Source organism: Eptatretus burgeri, chromosome 8 (assembly GCF_056783735.1).
Source record: "Eptatretus burgeri isolate ZD-2024b chromosome 8, Ebu_testis_v1, whole genome shotgun sequence".
NCBI lineage: Eukaryota > Metazoa > Chordata > Myxini > Myxiniformes > Myxinidae > Eptatretus > Eptatretus burgeri.
In genome coordinates, this window is record NC_140968.1 from 50,728,674 (window position 1) to 50,752,588 (window position 23,915).

At 35.7% G+C, this 23,915-nt stretch overlaps 1 protein-coding gene across 1 annotated transcript in view; it reads left to right on the forward strand.

Moving 5' to 3' along the window:
- Positions 1-23,915, forward strand: part of LOC147021722 (glutamate receptor ionotropic, NMDA 2C-like) — a 211,113-nt gene that overhangs the window by 124,841 nt on the left and 62,357 nt on the right. Inside the window, exon 12 of the mRNA XM_085890453.1 lies at positions 17,970-18,199. Coding sequence (XP_085746579.1) covers positions 17,970-18,199 — 230 coding nt within the window. The remainder of the gene's footprint in view (positions 1-17,969; positions 18,200-23,915) is intronic.

The following is a 23,915-nucleotide window of genomic DNA, read 5'->3' on the forward strand; positions in this document are numbered from 1 at the left end:
TCATAGAGTGTGTGAAGATATCATTGTGATTCATTCTCATAGAGAGTGTGAAGATATCATTATGATTCATTCTCATAGAGACTGAGAAGATATCATTGTGATTCATGCTCATAGAGAGTGTGAAGATATCATTGTGATTCATTCTCATCGAGCAGTGTGAAGACATTATGATTCATTCTCATAGAGTGTGTGAAGATATCATTATGATTCATTCTCATAGATAGTGTGAAGATATCATTACGATTCATTCTCATAGAGAGTGTGAAGATATCATTGTGATTGATTCTCATAGAGATTGTGAAGATATCATTGTGATTCATTCTCAGAGAGTAGTATGAAGATATCATTACGATTCATTCTCAAAGAGTAGTGTGAAGATATTATGATTCATTCTCAAAGAGCAGTGTGAAGATATCATTATGATTCATTCTCATCGAGAGTGTGAAGATATCATTGTGATTCATTCTCATAGAGTGTGTGAAGATATCATTGTGATTCATTCTCATAGAGTGTGTGAAGATATCATTGTGATTCATTCTCATAGAGAGTGTGAAGATATCATTATGATTCATTCTCATAGAGACTGAGAAGATATCATTGTGATTCATTCTCATAGAGCAGTGTGAAGATATTATTATGATTAATTCTCATAGAGAGTGTGAAGATATCATTGTGATTCATTCTCATGGAGAGTGTGAAGATATCATTATGATTAATTCTCATCGAGAGTGTGAAGATATCATTGTGATTCATTCTAATAGAGTAGTGAGAAGATATGATTCATTCTCATAGAGAGTGTGAAGATATCATTATGATTAATTCTCATAGAGTAGTGTGAAGATATCATGATGATTCATTCTCATAGAGAGTGTGAAGATATCATTGTGATTCATTCTCATCGAGCAGTGTGAAGACATTATGATTCATTCTCATAGAGCAGAATGAAGATATCATTATAGTTCATTCTCATAGAGTGTGTGAAGATCTCATTATGATTCATTCTCATAGATAGTGTGAAGATATCATTATGATTCATTCTCATCGAGAGTGTGAAGATATCATTGTGATTCATTCTCATAGAGTGTGTGAAGATATCATTGTGATTCATTCTCATAGAGTGTGTGAAGATATCATTGTGATTCATTCTCATAGAGAGTGTGAAGATATCATTATGATTCATTCTCATAGAGACTGAGAAGATATCATTGTGATTCATGCTCATAGAGAGTGTGAAGATATCATTGTGATTCATTCTCATCGAGCAGTGTGAAGACATTATGATTCATTCTCATAGAGTGTGTGAAGATATCATTATGATTCATTCTCATAGATAGTGTGAAGATATCATTACGATTCATTCTCATAGAGAGTGTGAAGATATCATTGTGATTGATTCTCATAGAGATTGTGAAGATATCATTGTGATTCATTCTCAGAGAGTAGTATGAAGATATCATTACGATTCATTCTCAAAGAGTAGTGTGAAGATATTATGATTCATTCTCAAAGAGCAGTGTGAAGATATCATTATGATTCATTCTCATCGAGAGTGTGAAGATATCATTGTGATTCATTCTCATAGAGTGTGTGAAGATATCATTGTGATTCATTCTCATAGAGTGTGTGAAGATATCATTGTGATTCATTCTCATAGAGAGTGTGAAGATATCATTATGATTCATTCTCATAGAGACTGAGAAGATATCATTGTGATTCATTCTCATAGAGCAGTGTGAAGATATTATTATGATTAATTCTCATAGAGAGTGTGAAGATATCATTGTGATTCATTCTCATGGAGAGTGTGAAGATATCATTATGATTAATTCTCATCGAGAGTGTGAAGATATCATTGTGATTCATTCTAATAGAGTAGTGAGAAGATATGATTCATTCTCATAGAGAGTGTGAAGATGTCATTATGATTCATTCTCATAGAGAGTGTGAAGATATCATTGTGATTCATTCTCATTGAGTGTCTGAAGATATCATTGTGATTCATTCTCATAGAGAGTGTGAAGATATCATTATTATTCATTCTAATAGAGGAGTGAGAAGATATTATGATTCATTCTCAAAAAGCAGAATGAAGATATCATTATGGTTCATTCTCATTGAGTGTGTGAAGATATCATTATGATTCATTCTCATAGAGAGTGTGAAGATATCATTATGATTCATTCTCATAGAGAGTGTGAAGATATCATTATGATTCATTCTCATAGAGAGTGTGAAGATATCATTATGATTCATTCTCATAGAGAGTGTGAAGATATCATTATGATTCGTTCTCATAGAGCAGTGTGAAGACATTATGATTCATTCTCATAGAGCAGAATGAAGATATCATTATGGTTCATTTTCATAGAGTGTGTGAAGATATCATTATGATTCATTCTCGTAGAGAGTGTGAAGATATCATTATGATTAATTCTCATCGAGAGTGTGAAGATACCATGATGATTCATTCTCATCGAGAGTGTGAAGATATCATGATGATTCATTCTCATAGAGAGTGTGAAGATATCATTATGATTCGTTCTCATAGAGAGTGAAGATATTATTTTTCCTTCTCATAGAAAGTGTGAAGATATCATTATGATTCATTCTCATGGAGAGTGTGAAGATATCATTGTGATTCATTCTCATCGAGCAGTGTGAAGACATTATGATTCATTCTCATGGAGCAGAATGAAGATATCATTTTGGTTCATTCTCATAGAGTGTGTGAAGATCTCATTATGATTCATTCTCATAGAGATTGTGAAGATATCATTGTGATTCATTCTCAGAGAGTAGTATGAAGATATCGTTATGATTCATTCTCACAGAGCAGTATGAAGTTATCATTACGATTCATTCTCATAGAGTAGTGTGAAGATATTATGATTCATTCTCAAAGAGCAGTGTGAAGATATCATTTTGGTTCATTCTCATAGAGTGTGTGAAGATCTCATTATGATTCATTCTCATAGATAGTGTGAAGATATCATTATGATTCATTCTCATCGAGAGTGTGAAGATATCATTGTGATTCATTCTCATAGAGTGTGTGAAGATATCATTGTGATTCATTCTCATAGAGTGTGTGAAGATATCATTGTGATTCATTCTCATATAGAGTGTGAAGATATCATTATGATTCATTCTCATAGAGACTGAGAAGATATCATTGTGATTCATTCTCATAGAGAGTGTGAAGATATCATTGTGATTCATTCTCATCGAGCAGTGTGAAGACATTATGATTCATTCTCATGGAGCAGAATGAAGATATCATTTTGGTTCATTCTCATAGAGTGTGTGAAGATATCATTATGATTCATTCTCATAGATAGTGTGAAGATATCATTACGATTCATTCTCATCGAGAGTGTGAAGATATCATTGTGATTCATTCTCATAGAGATTGTGAAGATATCATTGTGATTCATTCTCAGAGAGTAGTATGAAGATATCATTATGATTCATTCTCACAGAGCAGTATGAAGTTATCATTACGATTCATTCTCATAGAGTAGTGTGAAGATATTATGACTCATTCTCAAAGAGCAGTGTGAAGATATCATAATGATTCATTCTCATTGAGAGTGTGAAGATATCATTATGATTCATTCTCATCGAGAGTGTGAAGATATCATTATGATTCGTTCTCATAGAGAGTGTGAAGATATCATTATGATTCATTCTCATAGAGAGTGTGAAGATATTATTTTTCATTCTCATAGAAAGTGTGAAGATATCATTGTGATTCATTCTCATGGAGTAGTGTGAAGATATCATTATGATTCATTCTCAGAGAGAGTGTGAAGATATCATTATGATTCGTTCTCATAGAGAGTGTGAAGATATTATTGTGATTCGTTCTCATAGAGAGTGTGAAGATATTATTGTGATTCATTCTCATAGAGAGTGTGAAGATATCATTGTGATTCATTCTCATAGAGCAGTGTGAAGACATTATGATTCATTCTCATAGAGCAGAATGAAGATGTCATTATGGTTCATTCTCATGGAGTAGTGTGAAGATATCATTATGATTCATTCTCATAGAGAGTGTGAAGATATCATTATGATTCATTCTCACAGAGAGTGTGAAGATATCATTGTGATTCACTCTCATAGAGTAGTGTGAAGATATCATTATGATTCATTCTCATAGAGAGTGTGAAGATATCATTATGATTCATTCTCATAGAGAGTGTGAAGATATCATTATGATTCATTCTCATAGAGAGTGTGAAGATATCATTATGATTCATTCTCATAGAGAGTGTGAAGATATCATGATGATTCATTCTCATAGAGAGTGTGAAGATATCATTATGATTCATTCTCATAGAAAGTGTGAAGATATCATTGTGATTCATTCTCATAGAGAGTGTGAAGATATTATTTTTCATTCTCAGAAAGTGTGAAGATATCATTATGATTCATTCTCATAGAGAGTGTGAAGATATCATTGTGATTCATTCTCATCGAGAGTGTGAAGATATCATTATGATTCATTCTCATGGAGTCGTTTGAAGATATCATTATGATTCATTCTCATAGAGAGTGCGAAGATATCATTATGATTCATTCTCATAGAGAGTGTGAAGATATCATTGTGATTCATTCTCATAGAGCAGTGTGAAGGTATCATTATGATTCACTCTCATAGAGAGTGTGAAGATATCATTATGATTCATTCTCATAGAGAGTGTGAAGATATCATTGTGATTCATTCTCATAGAGCAGTGTGAAGGTATCATTATGATTCACTCTCATAGAGAGTGTGAAGATATCATTATGATTCATTCTCATCGAGAGTGTGAAGATATCATTGTGATTCATTCTCAGAGAGTAGTGTGAAGATATCATAATGATTCATTCTCATGGAGAGTGTGACGATATCATTGTGATTCGTTCTCATAGAGAGTGTGAAGATATTATTTTTCATTCTCATAGAAAGTGTGAAGATATCATTATGATTCATTCTCATGGAGAGTGTGAAGATATCATTGTGACTCGTTCTCATAGAGAGTGTGAAGATATTATTTTTCATTCTCATAGAAAGTGTGAAGATATCATTATGACTCATTCTCATGGAGAGTGTGAAGATATTATTTTTCATTCTCATAGAAAGTGTGAAGATATCATTATGATTCATTCTCATAGAGAGTGTGAAGATATCATTATGATTCATTCTCATAGAGAGTGTGAAGATATTATTTTTCATTCTCATAGAAAGTGTGAAGATATCATTGTGATTCATTCTCAGAGAGTAGTGTGAAGATATCATTATGATTCATTCTCATGGAGAGTGTGAAGATATCATTGTGATTCGTTCTCATAGAGAGTGTGAAGATATTATTTTTCATTCTCATAGAGAGTGTGAAGATATTATGATTCATTCTCATAGAGAGTGTGAAGATATTATTTTTCATTCTCATAGAGAGTGTGAAGATATTATGATTCATTCTCATAGAGCATGTGAAGATATTATGATTCATTCTCATAGAGAGTGTGAAGATATCATTATGATTCATTCTCATAGAGAGTGTGAAGATATTATTTTTCATTCTCATAGAAAGTGTGAAGATATCATTGTGATTCATTCTCAGAGAGTAGTGTGAAGATATCATTATGATTCATTCTCATGGAGAGTGTGAAGATATCATTGTGATTCGTTCTCATAGAGAGTGTGAAGATATTATTTTTCAATCTCATAGAAAGTGTGAAGATGTCATTATGATTCAATCTCAGAGTAGTGTGAAGACATTATGATTCATTCTCATGGAGCAGTGTGAAGATATCATTATGATTCATTCTCATAGAGAGTGTGAAGATATCATTGTGATTCATTCTCATAGAGTGTGAAGAAATTATTTTTCATTCTCATAGAAAGAGTGAAGATATCATTGTGATTCATTCTCATCGAGCAGTGTGAAGATATCATTATGATTCATTCTCATAGAGAGTGTGAAGATATTATTTTTCATTCTCATAGAGAGTGTGAAGATATCATTGTGATTGATTCTCATAGAGATTGTGAAGATATCATTGTGATTCATTCTCAGAGAGTAGTATGAAGATATCATTACGATTCATTCTCAAAGAGTAGTGTGAAGATATTATGATTCATTCTCAAAGAGCAGTGTGAAGATATCATTATGATTCATTCTCATCGAGAGTGTGAAGATATCATTGTGATTCATTCTCATAGAGTGTGTGAAGATATCATTGTGATTCATTCTCATAGAGTGTGTGAAGATATCATTGTGATTCATTCTCATAGAGAGTGTGAAGATATCATTATGATTCATTCTCATAGAGACTGAGAAGATATCATTGTGATTCATTCTCATAGAGCAGTGTGAAGATATTATTATGATTAATTCTCATAGAGAGTGTGAAGATATCATTGTGATTCATTCTCATGGAGAGTGTGAAGATATCATTATGATTAATTCTCATCGAGAGTGTGAAGATATCATTGTGATTCATTCTAATAGAGTAGTGAGAAGATATGATTCATTCTCATAGAGAGTGTGAAGATATCATTATGATTAATTCTCATAGAGTAGTGTGAAGATATCATGATGATTCATTCTCATAGAGAGTGTGAAGATATCATTGTGATTCATTCTCATCGAGCAGTGTGAAGACATTATGATTCATTCTCATAGAGCAGAATGAAGATATCATTATAGTTCATTCTCATAGAGTGTGTGAAGATCTCATTATGATTCATTCTCATAGATAGTGTGAAGATATCATTATGATTCATTCTCATCGAGAGTGTGAAGATATCATTGTGATTCATTCTCATAGAGTGTGTGAAGATATCATTGTGATTCATTCTCATAGAGTGTGTGAAGATATCATTGTGATTCATTCTCATAGAGAGTGTGAAGATATCATTATGATTCATTCTCATAGAGACTGAGAAGATATCATTGTGATTCATGCTCATAGAGAGTGTGAAGATATCATTGTGATTCATTCTCATCGAGCAGTGTGAAGACATTATGATTCATTCTCATAGAGTGTGTGAAGATATCATTATGATTCATTCTCATAGATAGTGTGAAGATATCATTACGATTCATTCTCATAGAGAGTGTGAAGATATCATTGTGATTGATTCTCATAGAGATTGTGAAGATATCATTGTGATTCATTCTCAGAGAGTAGTATGAAGATATCATTACGATTCATTCTCAAAGAGTAGTGTGAAGATATTATGATTCATTCTCAAAGAGCAGTGTGAAGATATCATTATGATTCATTCTCATCGAGAGTGTGAAGATATCATTGTGATTCATTCTCATAGAGTGTGTGAAGATATCATTGTGATTCATTCTCATAGAGTGTGTGAAGATATCATTGTGATTCATTCTCATAGAGAGTGTGAAGATATCATTATGATTCATTCTCATAGAGACTGAGAAGATATCATTGTGATTCATTCTCATAGAGCAGTGTGAAGATATTATTATGATTAATTCTCATAGAGAGTGTGAAGATATCATTGTGATTCATTCTCATGGAGAGTGTGAAGATATCATTATGATTAATTCTCATCGAGAGTGTGAAGATATCATTGTGATTCATTCTAATAGAGTAGTGAGAAGATATGATTCATTCTCATAGAGAGTGTGAAGATGTCATTATGATTCATTCTCATAGAGAGTGTGAAGATATCATTGTGATTCATTCTCATTGAGTGTCTGAAGATATCATTGTGATTCATTCTCATAGAGAGTGTGAAGATATCATTATTATTCATTCTAATAGAGGAGTGAGAAGATATTATGATTCATTCTCAAAAAGCAGAATGAAGATATCATTATGGTTCATTCTCATTGAGTGTGTGAAGATATCATTATGATTCATTCTCATAGAGAGTGTGAAGATATCATTATGATTCATTCTCATAGAGAGTGTGAAGATATCATTATGATTCATTCTCATAGAGAGTGTGAAGATATCATTATGATTCATTCTCATAGAGAGTGTGAAGATATCATTATGATTCGTTCTCATAGAGCAGTGTGAAGACATTATGATTCATTCTCATAGAGCAGAATGAAGATATCATTATGGTTCATTTTCATAGAGTGTGTGAAGATATCATTATGATTCATTCTCGTAGAGAGTGTGAAGATATCATTATGATTAATTCTCATCGAGAGTGTGAAGATACCATGATGATTCATTCTCATCGAGAGTGTGAAGATATCATGATGATTCATTCTCATAGAGAGTGTGAAGATATCATTATGATTCGTTCTCATAGAGAGTGAAGATATTATTTTTCCTTCTCATAGAAAGTGTGAAGATATCATTATGATTCATTCTCATGGAGAGTGTGAAGATATCATTGTGATTCATTCTCATCGAGCAGTGTGAAGACATTATGATTCATTCTCATGGAGCAGAATGAAGATATCATTTTGGTTCATTCTCATAGAGTGTGTGAAGATCTCATTATGATTCATTCTCATAGAGATTGTGAAGATATCATTGTGATTCATTCTCAGAGAGTAGTATGAAGATATCGTTATGATTCATTCTCACAGAGCAGTATGAAGTTATCATTACGATTCATTCTCATAGAGTAGTGTGAAGATATTATGATTCATTCTCAAAGAGCAGTGTGAAGATATCATTTTGGTTCATTCTCATAGAGTGTGTGAAGATCTCATTATGATTCATTCTCATAGATAGTGTGAAGATATCATTATGATTCATTCTCATCGAGAGTGTGAAGATATCATTGTGATTCATTCTCATAGAGTGTGTGAAGATATCATTGTGATTCATTCTCATAGAGTGTGTGAAGATATCATTGTGATTCATTCTCATATAGAGTGTGAAGATATCATTATGATTCATTCTCATAGAGACTGAGAAGATATCATTGTGATTCATTCTCATAGAGAGTGTGAAGATATCATTGTGATTCATTCTCATCGAGCAGTGTGAAGACATTATGATTCATTCTCATGGAGCAGAATGAAGATATCATTTTGGTTCATTCTCATAGAGTGTGTGAAGATATCATTATGATTCATTCTCATAGATAGTGTGAAGATATCATTACGATTCATTCTCATCGAGAGTGTGAAGATATCATTGTGATTCATTCTCATAGAGATTGTGAAGATATCATTGTGATTCATTCTCAGAGAGTAGTATGAAGATATCATTATGATTCATTCTCACAGAGCAGTATGAAGTTATCATTACGATTCATTCTCATAGAGTAGTGTGAAGATATTATGACTCATTCTCAAAGAGCAGTGTGAAGATATCATAATGATTCATTCTCATTGAGAGTGTGAAGATATCATTATGATTCATTCTCATCGAGAGTGTGAAGATATCATTATGATTCGTTCTCATAGAGAGTGTGAAGATATCATTATGATTCATTCTCATAGAGAGTGTGAAGATATTATTTTTCATTCTCATAGAAAGTGTGAAGATATCATTGTGATTCATTCTCATGGAGTAGTGTGAAGATATCATTATGATTCATTCTCAGAGAGAGTGTGAAGATATCATTATGATTCGTTCTCATAGAGAGTGTGAAGATATTATTGTGATTCGTTCTCATAGAGAGTGTGAAGATATTATTGTGATTCATTCTCATAGAGAGTGTGAAGATATCATTGTGATTCATTCTCATAGAGCAGTGTGAAGACATTATGATTCATTCTCATAGAGCAGAATGAAGATGTCATTATGGTTCATTCTCATGGAGTAGTGTGAAGATATCATTATGATTCATTCTCATAGAGAGTGTGAAGATATCATTATGATTCATTCTCACAGAGAGTGTGAAGATATCATTGTGATTCACTCTCATAGAGTAGTGTGAAGATATCATTATGATTCATTCTCATAGAGAGTGTGAAGATATCATTATGATTCATTCTCATAGAGAGTGTGAAGATATCATTATGATTCATTCTCATAGAGAGTGTGAAGATATCATTATGATTCATTCTCATAGAGAGTGTGAAGATATCATGATGATTCATTCTCATAGAGAGTGTGAAGATATCATTATGATTCATTCTCATAGAAAGTGTGAAGATATCATTGTGATTCATTCTCATAGAGAGTGTGAAGATATTATTTTTCATTCTCAGAAAGTGTGAAGATATCATTATGATTCATTCTCATAGAGAGTGTGAAGATATCATTGTGATTCATTCTCATAGAGATTGTGAAGATATCATTGTGATTCATTCTCATCGAGAGTGTGAAGATATCATTATGATTCATTCTCATGGAGTCGTTTGAAGATATCATTATGATTCATTCTCATAGAGAGTGCGAAGATATCATTATGATTCATTCTCATAGAGAGTGTGAAGATATCATTGTGATTCATTCTCATAGAGCAGTGTGAAGGTATCATTATGATTCACTCTCATAGAGAGTGTGAAGATATCATTATGATTCATTCTCATAGAGAGTGTGAAGATATCATTGTGATTCATTCTCATAGAGCAGTGTGAAGGTATCATTATGATTCACTCTCATAGAGAGTGTGAAGATATCATTATGATTCATTCTCATCGAGAGTGTGAAGATATCATTGTGATTCATTCTCAGAGAGTAGTGTGAAGATATCATAATGATTCATTCTCATGGAGAGTGTGACGATATCATTGTGATTCGTTCTCATAGAGAGTGTGAAGATATTATTTTTCATTCTCATAGAAAGTGTGAAGATATCATTATGATTCATTCTCATGGAGAGTGTGAAGATATCATTGTGACTCGTTCTCATAGAGAGTGTGAAGATATTATTTTTCATTCTCATAGAAAGTGTGAAGATATCATTATGACTCATTCTCATGGAGAGTGTGAAGATATTATTTTTCATTCTCATAGAAAGTGTGAAGATATCATTATGATTCATTCTCATAGAGAGTGTGAAGATATCATTATGATTCATTCTCATAGAGAGTGTGAAGATATTATTTTTCATTCTCATAGAAAGTGTGAAGATATCATTGTGATTCATTCTCAGAGAGTAGTGTGAAGATATCATTATGATTCATTCTCATGGAGAGTGTGAAGATATCATTGTGATTCGTTCTCATAGAGAGTGTGAAGATATTATTTTTCATTCTCATAGAGAGTGTGAAGATATTATGATTCATTCTCATAGAGAGTGTGAAGATATTATTTTTCATTCTCATAGAGAGTGTGAAGATATTATGATTCATTCTCATAGAGCATGTGAAGATATTATGATTCATTCTCATAGAGAGTGTGAAGATATCATTATGATTCATTCTCATAGAGAGTGTGAAGATATTATTTTTCATTCTCATAGAAAGTGTGAAGATATCATTGTGATTCATTCTCAGAGAGTAGTGTGAAGATATCATTATGATTCATTCTCATGGAGAGTGTGAAGATATCATTGTGATTCGTTCTCATAGAGAGTGTGAAGATATTATTTTTCAATCTCATAGAAAGTGTGAAGATGTCATTATGATTCAATCTCAGAGTAGTGTGAAGACATTATGATTCATTCTCATGGAGCAGTGTGAAGATATCATTATGATTCATTCTCATAGAGAGTGTGAAGATATCATTGTGATTCATTCTCATAGAGTGTGAAGAAATTATTTTTCATTCTCATAGAAAGAGTGAAGATATCATTGTGATTCATTCTCATCGAGCAGTGTGAAGATATCATTATGATTCATTCTCATAGAGAGTGTGAAGATATTATTTTTCATTCTCATAGAGAGTGTGAAGATATAATTGTGATTCATTCTCATAGAGAGTGTGAAGATATCATTGTGATTCATTCTCATAGAGCAGTGTGAAGGTATCATTATGATTCACTCTCATAGAGAGTGTGAAGATATCATTATGATTCATTCTCATAGAGTCGTGTGAAGATATCATTATGATTCATTCTCATAGAGAGTGTGAAGATATCATTATGATTCATTCTCATAGAGAGTGTGAAGATATCATTATGATTCATTCTCATAGAGCAGTGTGAAGGTATCATTATGATTCACTCTCATAGAGAGTGTGAAGATATCATTATGATTCATTCTCATAGAGTCGTGTGAAGATATCATTATGATTCATTCTCATAGAGAGTGTGAATATATCATTATCATTCTTTCTCATAGAGAGTTTTGAAGATATTATTTTTCATTTTCATAGAAAGTGTGAAGATATCATTGTGATTCATTCTCATAGAGTAGTGTGAAGACATTATGATTCATTCTCTTCGAGAGTGTGAAGATATCATTATGATTCATTCTCATCGAGATTGTGAAGATATTATGATTCATTCTCATGGAGAGTGTGAAGATATTATTTTTCATTCTCATAGAGAGTGTGAAGATATCATTGTGATTCATTCTCATAGAGAGTGTGAAGATATCATTGTGATTCATTCTCATAGAGCAATGTGAAGGTATCATTATGATTCACTCTCGTAGAGAGTGTGAAGATATCATTATGATTCATTCTCATAGAGTCGTGTGAAGATATCATTATGATTCATTCTCATAGAGAGTGTGAAGATATCATTATGATTCATTCTCATAGAGAGTGTGAAGATATCATTGTGATTCATTCTCATAGAGCAGTGTGAAGGTATCATTATGATTCACTCTCATAGAGAGTGTGAAGATATCATTATGATTCATTCTCATAGAGAGTGTGAAGATATCATTGTGATTCATTCTCATAGAGCAGTGTGAAGGTATCATTATGATTCACTCTCATAGAGAGTGTGAAGATATCATTATGATTCATTCTCAAAGAGTCGTGTGAAGATATCATTATGATTCATTCTCATAGAGAGTGTGAATATATCATTATGATTCTTTCTCATAGAGAGTTTTGAAGATATTATTTTTCATTTTCATAGAAAGTGTGAAGATATCATTGTGATTCATTCTCATAGAGTGGTGTGAAGATATCATTATGATTCATTCTCTTAGAGAGTGTGAAGATATCATTATGATTCATTCTCATCGAGATTGTGAAGATATTATGATTCATTCTCATGGAGAGTGTGAAGATATTATTTTTCATTCTCATAGAGAGTGTGAAGATATCATTGTGATTCATTCTCATAGAGAATGTGAAGATATCATTGTGATTCATTCTCATAGAGCAGTGTGAAGGTATCATTATGATTCACTCTCATAGAGAGTGTGAAGATATCATTGTGATTCATTCTCATAGAGTCGTGTGAAGATATCATTATGATTCATTCTCATGGAGAGTGTAAAGATATCATTATGATTCATTCTCATAGAGCAGTGTGAAGGTATCATTATGATTCACTCTCATAGAGAGTGTGAAGATATCATTATGATTCATTCTCATAGAGAGTGTGAAGATATCATTGTGATTCATTCTCATAGAGCAGTGTGAAGGTATCATTATGATTCACTCTCATAGAGAGTGTGAAGATATCATTGTGATTCATTCTCATAGAGAGTGTGAAGATATCATTATGATTCATTCTCATAGAGAGTGTGAAGATATCATTATGATTCTTTCTCATAGAGAGTGTGAAGATATCATTATGATTCTTTCTCATAGAGAGTTTTGAAGATATTATTTTTCATTTTCATCGAAAGTGTGAAGATATCATTGTGATTCATTCTCATAGAGTGGTGTGAAGATATCATTATGATTCATTCTCATCGAGAGTGTGAAGATATCATTGTGATTCATTCTCATAGAGTAGTGTGAAGACATTATGATTCATTCTCTTAGAGAGTGTGAAGATATCATTATGATTCATTCTCATCGAGATTGTGAAGATATTATGATTCATTCTCATGGAGAATGTGATGATATCATTGTGATTCGTTCTCATAGAGAGTGTGAAGATATTTTTCATTCTCATAGAAAGTGTGAAGATATCATTGTGATTCATTCTCATCGAGTAGTGTGAAGATATCATTATGATTCATTCTCATAGAGAGTGTGAAGATATCATTGTGATTCATTCTCATGGAGTATTGTGAAGACTTTATGATTCATTCTCATAGAGCAGTGTGAAGATATCATTATGATTCGTTCTCATAGAGAGTGTGAAGATATTATGATTCATTCTCATGGAGAGTGTGACGATATCATTGTGATTCATTCTCATAGAGAGTGTGAAGATATTATTTTTCATTCTCATAGAAAGTGTGAAGATATCATTGTGATTCATTCTCATAGAGCAGTGTGAAGGTATCATTATGATTCACTCTCATAGAGAGTGTGAAGATATCATTATGATTCATTCTCATAGAGAGTGTGAAGATATCATTGTGATTCATTCTCATAGAGCAGTCTGAAGGTATCATTATGATTCACTCTCATAGAGAGTGTGAAGATATCATTGTGATTCATTCTCATAGAGAGTGTGAAGATATCATTATGATTCATTCTCATAGAGAGTGTGAAGATATCATTATGATTCTTTATCATAGAGAGTGTGAAGATATCATTATGATTCTTTCTCATAGAGAGTTTTGAAGATATTATTTTTCATTTTCATCGAAAGTGTGAAGATAACATTGTGATTCATTCTCATAGAGTGGTGTGAAGATATCATTGTGATTCATTCTCATCGAGAGTGTGAAGATATCATTGTGATTCATTCTCATAGAGTAGTGTGAAGACATTATGATTCATTCTCTTAGAGAGTGTGAAGATATCATTATGATTCATTCTCATCGAGATTGTGAAGATATTATGATTTATTCTCATGGAGAGTGTGATGATATCATTGTGATTCGTTCTCATAGAGGGTGTGAAGATATTATTTTTCATTCTCATAGAAAGTGTGAAGATATCATTGTGATTCATTCTCATCGAGTAGTGTGAAGATATCATTATGATTCATTCTCATAGAGAGTGTGAAGATATCATTGTGATTCATTCTCATGGAGTATTGTGAAGACTTTATGATTCATTCTCATAGAGCAGTGTGAAGATATCATTATGATTCGTTCTCATAGAGAGTGTGAAGATATTATGATTCATTCTCATGGAGAGTGTGACGATATCATTGTGATTCATTCTCATAGAGAGTGTGAAGATATTATTTTTCATTCTCATAGAAAGTGTGAAGATATCATTGTGATTCATTCTCATAGAGCAGTGTGAAGATATCATTATGATTCATTCTCAGAGCATTGTGAAGATATTATTATTCATTCTCATAGAGCAGTGTGAATATATCATCGTGATACCTTTGAAGAAGAGTGGATGTGTGCAACAAGCAAACAGATCTAGATTGGTGTAAAGGGATCAACAGCAGATCAACCTTTGGATGAAACTTGAAAACACAACGGCGTCAATTACCTCCCATAGAGGTGTGACCAAGTCAATGATGACTTCAAGGCAATTATGAAAATGACGTTTTTCTCACCAACCATCGTGGATATGTTGCATCTCCCACCATCCTCTTCCACGGCAATCCCCATTCCTTTCCGAGAATGTGGTGTTGTAACGGTCATGGGGTCTCGAAAGACCGATGCGTCCACAAGGCGGGAATGGATCAAATATTTCCCCTCTTCCATCCTCAATTTGCCGATGTGCTAGCAGTTAAAATCTGTCAGGCAGTAATGAACCTGTTGAGAGGAATAAGCTGAGCGGAGTTTGTTGGCGACTCGCTTTTAATGGCACCTGAAATGCGCGATCCTAATTCGCCCATCTAACGGATTTGTTTACCCAATGACCTAAAAATGCTTAGAGTCCTGCATCCCCATCATGGCCACAGAACAGGTTCTCAACAAGGTTTTATCACACAATCCGAAACGGTGCAGGAGAAGAGAACATGGTTACAAACAACTCAAACAGCGAATAAACGGCTTCTCACTCAAACAGGAAACAGGGGACAAGACAGATTAGAGAGACAGGTGGAACCTTTCAGCGAGGAAATGATCACGGTGCCGGATTTGCACACCACAGTGAGATATTCTCTTTGGCGGGATCTCTACATAGCTTGTCCTTCTCTCAGCACAATTTCCACTCGGCATGGTGTGCTCCACACCTCAGCACGATATATTCACTCAGAGTGGGATCGCTACACCACTAGGTTCCTCCACTACCTCTTCTCTGGTGCTCTTTCTTGGTCTGACCACTCGCGAGGATCCCCCCCCCCCCGCCTATACTGATTGGTTTGGGAGGGGCCAGCTACATTCCATCCATGTGCCGAGCTCGTTGCTAGCGTTTGATGGGATCCCGTCCCAGATCACCCACCAACCTTTCTCAAAGTTCTGCTCATGCTTTGAGGGGAAGGGTGAAACTGTAGAAATTGTGTGTGTGAGAATTTCCAATTACGTGTAGTCATACAGTGGTGAGATGAGCGATGAATGCTGGCAGTCTCCAAGTCTCCATCATGCTCAGCAGGCGTAGTGACGGGAGTAATGACGAACATTCAACCAAGATGCATGCGGCCAATGCTCCTCGGAATCCGGGTCAAAAGCACCAGCAGGAAACACGTCACGAAATGTTGATTTTCAACTGATGAAAATACCAAGTCTGGGAAATAGGAAAGTTCATCTGTGTTGATTCCACAGAGATGCAGTTAATGTTCCTCAAAATCTGGGTCGAATACGAAGGCCTGCGAAGTAAGAAAGTTTGTCTGGTTGATGAGAGTAATCTGCGGGAAGCAAGTTTGGAACCACTGATAGAAACGAAGGAAAACGAAGAGAACTAGGAAGAATGAAGAGAACCAAAGGAAGCCAAAAGAACTGAGCAGCACTGGTATTGGTACTTCTGAAAGCTTCACCATCCCACATGGCTGCTCGCTCTCAAGGGATTCTTCTTCTTCCTTTTAAATCCATTTCCTAGTGGGGCAACTTAGCTAAATATAGCATAACAATTGTGCATTTTGCCAGGACATAACAATTGAAAAAAAATCGAGAAATAAATAAATAAATAAAAAGTTCAAGTGGGCGTGGCTCCGCCCATAAGGGGCGTGGAACGCCCCTCATACAAAAAGACACAACTAGACCATGCTATCTAGCTTGTGTCCAAGTTTCATCAAGATCGCATCAAATGTCACAGAGTTATGCTCTGGAGAGAGTCACAGACAAACAAACAGACACACAGACAACAAAAATAGTGGTCACTGCTGGTGATTAATATTTGAAGTCTTTAATAAATAAATAAAACTCCAACCTGTCCTTGTGGTTTTTGCTAGAGTTTTTGGACCCTGTTCATCGTCCTGCCCATCTCCTCATCGTCCTGCCATCGTCTGCTCGCCTTGTTGTCCTCCTCCTCATCCCTCCTCATCAACTGCTCATCCCCGCTGCCTCAGACCTGAGTCCCCTGGTTTTTGTTCCCTTCCCTTCTGTGACTGAGTCTGGTTTTGAGGGGCCTTAGTTTCTTGAGATTTATTTTACCTATTTGTACATAATTAATTATTATCTATTCGGTATTTCTCCTTTTCTTCTCCACCGCAACCCGACATTTTCTTCTCCTTCGAGTTCAGTCATCCCTGATTGTTTTTATTATTATGGTTATAGAAATAAACCCGTGGGGTTTAAAAAATTTAAGGTCTCTCATGTCTCTCCTCATGACCCGCACGTGCGTTGTCCGCCACCAATTCAGAACATCTTCACAGGAGTTGAGCCGCTCGGGACATCGCAGGACTTTAATCTCCCGCCACGCCGAGCTCAATGTTCGTCGAGCTGTTGACGCTACAACATATATGATATATATTGTATACATACATACATACATCCATACTTACACACACACACATACTGCAGATATTACAGCATTATTCCGATTTGTAAAGTCACATCCACTTCATCAAATTCCCTTACGCGAAGTGAGGAATTGTTCTCATCAGAACATATTAAACCTTAATTCCAATGTATTTCGATGCCTTTAATGATGATGCACATTGATGATGCTTTTGTCTCGAATGTAGGCTCCTGTTTCTCTTTTGTGTTTTCATGCAGAACCTGGTGGATCCACCTTTACGATTGGAAAATCCATGTGGTTGCTTTGGGCATTGGTCTTCAACAACTCTGTACCAGTGGAGAACCCCAAAGGAAGCACAAGCAAATTTATGGTTTCTGTCTGGGCCTTCTTCTCTGTCATCTTCTTGGCCAGTTACACTGCAAACCTGGCAGCGTTTATGATCCAGGAGGAGTATGTGGAGCAGGTTTCGGGACTCAGTGACTCAAAGGTATCTTGTTTTCCAATTTTATTTTGAAATTAATAAACCCATATTTATTTTTCATAGCTTGTTCACTAATATAGAGCATTTTATTTGCGAGAATCTGTAATTATATGTCAGTGTGAATTTATGTCAATGCATGTGTCAGTGTGTGCGTCTCCTCCATAACTTCAAAACCATGAAACCTCGTGGCCAAAAACTAACTTCCACATAAAAAATTTTTTTTAATTCAGTTCAGGTTAAGAGATTCTTGAGGTTATCATATTTCTGCTGCAATGCTTAAAATGTCCAGAGAGTTGTATTCGCACATTATTTGATACTCTGGACTTGTTCAGACGGTAGTTATCTCCGGACGCATCTGGACGATGGACATCTCCGGATGTGTCTGGATGGTGGTTATCTCTGACGTGTCTGGACAGTGTTTATCTTTGGTCGTCTCCGGACAATGTTTAGTCTGACCTCACCAGCCATTCCTTATAGACTGTTTCATTGGAGTGCTAGCTTGAGTGCTTAACAATGTGGGCGGAATGGATTCCACCCATGTTCCACCCATGGAAGTACTGTACTCAATTCCACCCATGGAATCAAAAAGAATAGAGTAGTGAACCAGAATCAACATCAATTCCCAGTTATTCCTACTTCACAGAAATAAGTGTTTTTTGGGGGAAAATTTTTTTCGTCCCTGTTGGGCATGTTCTGGTTACACATGACCTGCCTAGTATGGTATTGATTGAAAAGGAACATGCCTCTGGGGCATCTCGTTTACAATGTAGCAGCAAAAGCAAATCACTTGCAAACTAAAGACGCCCTAAAGGTGCGTAAATAGCAAGGCATTTTGAGTTGGGCAGTAAAGCATGCATGATGATTACTTTGCTGATGGATGGGTAAGCAATACGTCGACTGACAAAGTTTTGACAACGTGTTGTTCAAAAGGTCCAGAAGTGCACTTTGGAACTACTTTTGGAATCTGAAAAGGAAGGTTAAAGAAGACAGTGCAAAAGTTGCATGCTCACTTTGTTCATTAGACATTGCTCATCACAGTGATACGTCCAATATGCAAAAACATTTGAAAACCAATCACCAGAGAGAGTACTTATTATTGATAGTTGTGAATGTAGATTCAAAGAAACCAAACTCTACCAGAGCAACAAGTTCTCTTTCCCAATCGACAATTAAAAACACTTTCACCCCGGTACGCTGCCTTCCCTTCCCCTCACACTGTCTTCCCTTCCCCTCACACTGTCTTCCCTTCCCCTCCCCTCATGTTCCTTCCCTTCCCCTCCTGCTGCCTTCCCTTCCTCTCCTCTTATGGTGCCTTCCATTCCCCCTCCCCACATGCTGCTTTCCCTTCCTCTCCTCTCACACTGCCTTCCCTCCCCCACCCCTCCTCGCTTCCCCGCCCTTCCTTGCTCTCACCTCCCTCCCCATCCCTTCTCATTCCCCCTTCCTCTCCTCCTCACTCTCTCTCCTCTTTTTCTATCTCTCTCCCCCCCCCTCTCTTCGTATTCCCTTTAGCAAAGCGACGGGTGGTATTTGCTGTTCGTCGCCTTCAAATCAAAAGGTTCTATCTGATAATTGAACCTTTTAGTTAAAAACTTTTTATTCATGTTTACATCGTGTTTAATAATTATAATGAATGTTTTGATTCAGGCCATGGTGTGGAACAATATTTGCTGTATTTTAATCACTTTCAAAAGATAGTTTGAGCAATCATTTACATATGCGTCATGAAATAAGCATTTCCAAATTTTAACTAATTACAAGATTGCACAACGAAATACAGTGTTATACACGAAAAGTTATACACGAGAGGAGGCCATTCATCAACTTGCTTATTTTCGATGTACTAACATCATTATTATCCTGAAATTAACCGAATTTAATATCCATATCACGTTCACATCTAAAACTGGGACAGTTTGCCACGGAATCAGGACAAAATGGCCTACTATTTTGTGGTATCCTTCACATCCATGGGCTGACAGGATGGCCTCGCCCTATAGGTACACACTCTCACCTCTAAGCTGTCTCGCCTGGGTTTGAATCCCGACCCAGCTATGGAAACTGTCAACCTGGTGTTTCACAGGTGGGGTGATTCATCAATGTGTGTGCCATCCCTCGGATAGACATTCAATGGATGTTCCGTCTGCCAGCATTCGTTGGTGGACTTTAAATATCACAGGCATGGTGTCCTTTATGAAGGGTAGGCGAGTTATCGCCGGCGCAGTTCCAATTTCCAAATTCCTGCCCGAACTAGGAGAGGTCATTGCATCCATCAGTGGCACAGCCGTACCCTCAACCAAATATGCTATCCTTCAGCCTTGTGCTGCATGCGAACGAAGAAGATTAACACCCACGACTTAAATACAGACGGGATATCTGGATTTATGCCCGTCTCCGAAGCTTAACCGGCACAATGTCCATTTAGTTAAATCGGACTCCTTGAGGGATTGATCACAGAATGGCCAACTCAATGGTGATCTTACCACCAGCTGATCTCTCCTGCAACCAGCTACCTCGAATGCATCGGCAGTGCAAAATCTATGGCTTTCACCCGACGTGATAAACAAAGCACTTAAAATGAATAAAAGCAGGGAAAAAGTTAACATGATGAGGTTTCAATGTGATATTTTCATGCTGAGTGCAGGCGACTTGACAGATCTTTTAACACTTACATCACCTATATCACAAAATAAATTAAAGTGAGGGTCTCTGTCGGGATGGTGCAGAGTTGGCACACCAGCCTATGAGTGACATTGTCAGGGCTCCATTCCCCAACTGACTCGAAACTGTTGGACTGATGCTTCACAAGGAAGGGCATTATAATATCACAAAGTTCTTCATCTCAAAAATGGATGTGAAGATGGGGAACCCATCTGCTAGCATTAGATCGTGGCTATTGAAGATTCCAAGTGGTGTCTGTGGTGAAGAGTGAGTGAGATATCTCAAAAAGTTGAGGACGGATTCGAATGAAACTTGGTTGATATGTTGGGTGTGGAGCAAGGACTAATTGTTTCGATTTTGGTGAAGATCTGTATACGGATCTGGATTCGAGAATTTTTCAAATGATTCTTCAACATTGAGAGATGGGGCCAAAAACGATATGTAGCACAACATCTCAAAAGGTTACGGATGGATTCCACAGAAACTTTGTGGACCGGTTGTGCGTGTGAAAAGGACTAATTGATTCAATTTTGGTGAAGATTCGAATCCGGGTCCAGATATGAGAATTTTTAAAAGTGATTCTTCACCATTGAGAGATGGAGCCAAAAGTATGTATAGCATGATATCTCCAAAAGTTGTGGACGACTTGTGAGAAAACGAGGTGGATGAGTTGGTTAGGTGACAAGAACAAGCCGATTCGATTTTCGTTAAGGTCCGCATTCAGATCCGACATTTCACTGGGATACAAAATGTAAACTGTTCAGCCTGGTGGAGGTCTGTGTTCCACCGAGTGCTGTTCCGTTTCGCCAAGCGTCACTCTATGAGTGATTTTTCATTCGTGGGTTTGTTTGCTTGTCAATCGCCTTCAGGTCACAATTTTTAAACCGACCTTTACGAAAGTTCACCACATGGTAGAGTTTGTCATAAGCAAGAAGCCTATTTTTTAAGGTCAAAAGATCAGCATAGACAAAGGTCGACAACTTAAGTGAGGTTTCTAAAATCTTCAATTTTCATACCATTGACTTGAAATTTGAAGAGGATTTGCATATTTGATCATGGAATTGAACCACCAATTATTGTTAAGGTCAAATTGGTTTTATGAATTTTGCAAGTGTCGTGCTCTGTACGACGTCTTTTTCTTGTTTGTATGTGTGTCAATCGCCTGCAGGTCACAATTCTAAACTGATCGTCATGAAACTTTACCAAGTTGTAGAGGTAGTCTCAATTGAGAAGCCAATTGATTTTGTGGTCAAAGTTCTAAAATCATTTTTCATCCGATTGACTTGAAAGTTGAACAGGATTTGCATATTGTGCAAATAGGGAAACAAACTATTTGCGATCCAAAGGTCAAAGGTCAACTCAGGGTCAAACTTCTAAAATCAATTGTTATCTGAAATACCATCAATTTTCATCCGATTGACTTGAAAATTATACAGCCATTGCATAGTGCATCACTGAATTTAGAAACCAACTATTTTTGAGGTCAAAATGTCAAAGGTGAACTCAAGGTCAAACTTCTAAAATCAGCATTTTCAATCTAAAAAATAATACATTTTCATCCGATTGACCTGGAATTTGATTAAGATTGTCATTTTTAATCTTAATGAAATGGACGATTTGATTTATCCATGGCAACCTTTGGAGAGGGGGTGGATTTTGCAAGTTTGTGCTCTGCATGACATCTTTTTGTTGTTTGTTTGTCTGTCTGTTTGTTTGTTTGTCCACACAGAACTTGTGTTTTTCTCCGCAACTGCTTGTCGGATTGAGACGACATTTTCACCATAAGAGCGACTACTCAAGTAGAATGTTCTAATTATAATTATGACGTCATAGGTCATGTGGTGTAGCAGCCATGTTGGAAAAAACAGAAAAACTTTGGACCCCCATATCTGAAACCACACCAAGGAAAAAATTGAAACTTGGCACATGGTGCGTACTTCACATGAGGAATGTGTGATTTTTTATGACGTAATAGGTGCCTTCGTTATGACTTCATAATTGCATATGTACAACGCTAAATCTGATCAGTATGAAAAAAAATTTAGGGACATCTTGGGATAAATTGGTACACAGGAAAAAAAAAAAAAGAGTTCATCATGTCATCAGTCACGTGACTTAGCAGCCATATTAATAAAAAAAACAACCTTCAAAAATCTTCTTTTCTAAAATGACTGCACAGACCGATGTGAAACTTTACATATATGACGGCCTATCCATGAAGAACAAAACAGTCATACATCTGACATCATAGGTCACATGGTTTACCCATGTTGGCAGCCATATTGGATTTACCCAAAAACCTATAAAAAAATCTTCTTCTCCAGAATTGCGGACAGATCCAGGGGAAACTTCACACAAATGTTCCCAAAGCCTTGGGAATACCAGGGTATTCACGAGTAATTGATGTCACATGGTCTGGTAGCCATATTGGATTAAGCGAAAATCTTTTTTTCTTTTAATGTATTTCTCTTGAACCGCTTCATCGATTGATGTGAATCTTCACAATAATGATCGAGTGGTGATAGGGAATATATGTTTTAAATTTCAACCTGATCCGACGCATGGTCAAGCAGCCAGAATTATTTGATTTTTTTGTTTTTGATCTGGGTTCTTTTTGAGAGATATATATATATATATATATATATATATATATATATATATATATATATATATATATTAATAAGGCTCACTTGGCTGTGCCTGGATGGGTTTGGGGGTAGAGGAGTAGCCTCTGAAACCCGATCCTACACAGGTTCCCCCTGATGACTTCATCTTTGCTCTTTGCTTGTTTTGGTTCCTTCTGATGACTCCAATGCAGGACTGTACCCATTTCACCTTCAATTTGATTTGAATTGAATTTATTTTAATCCCATTTTGAATGCAATTGAATAATAATAAATGTCATGGGTCAGGGTCAAGTGTCCGTTCAAAGCGGGGTTGCATCAAAGCGGTACGTCTTCGTACCTGGTCATCACTACCAGCAGTTACAAAGTGACAGCTCTAGTTATGTTTGTTACTAATTACATAACACACCAGCACACAAGCACCACACAAAACAAGT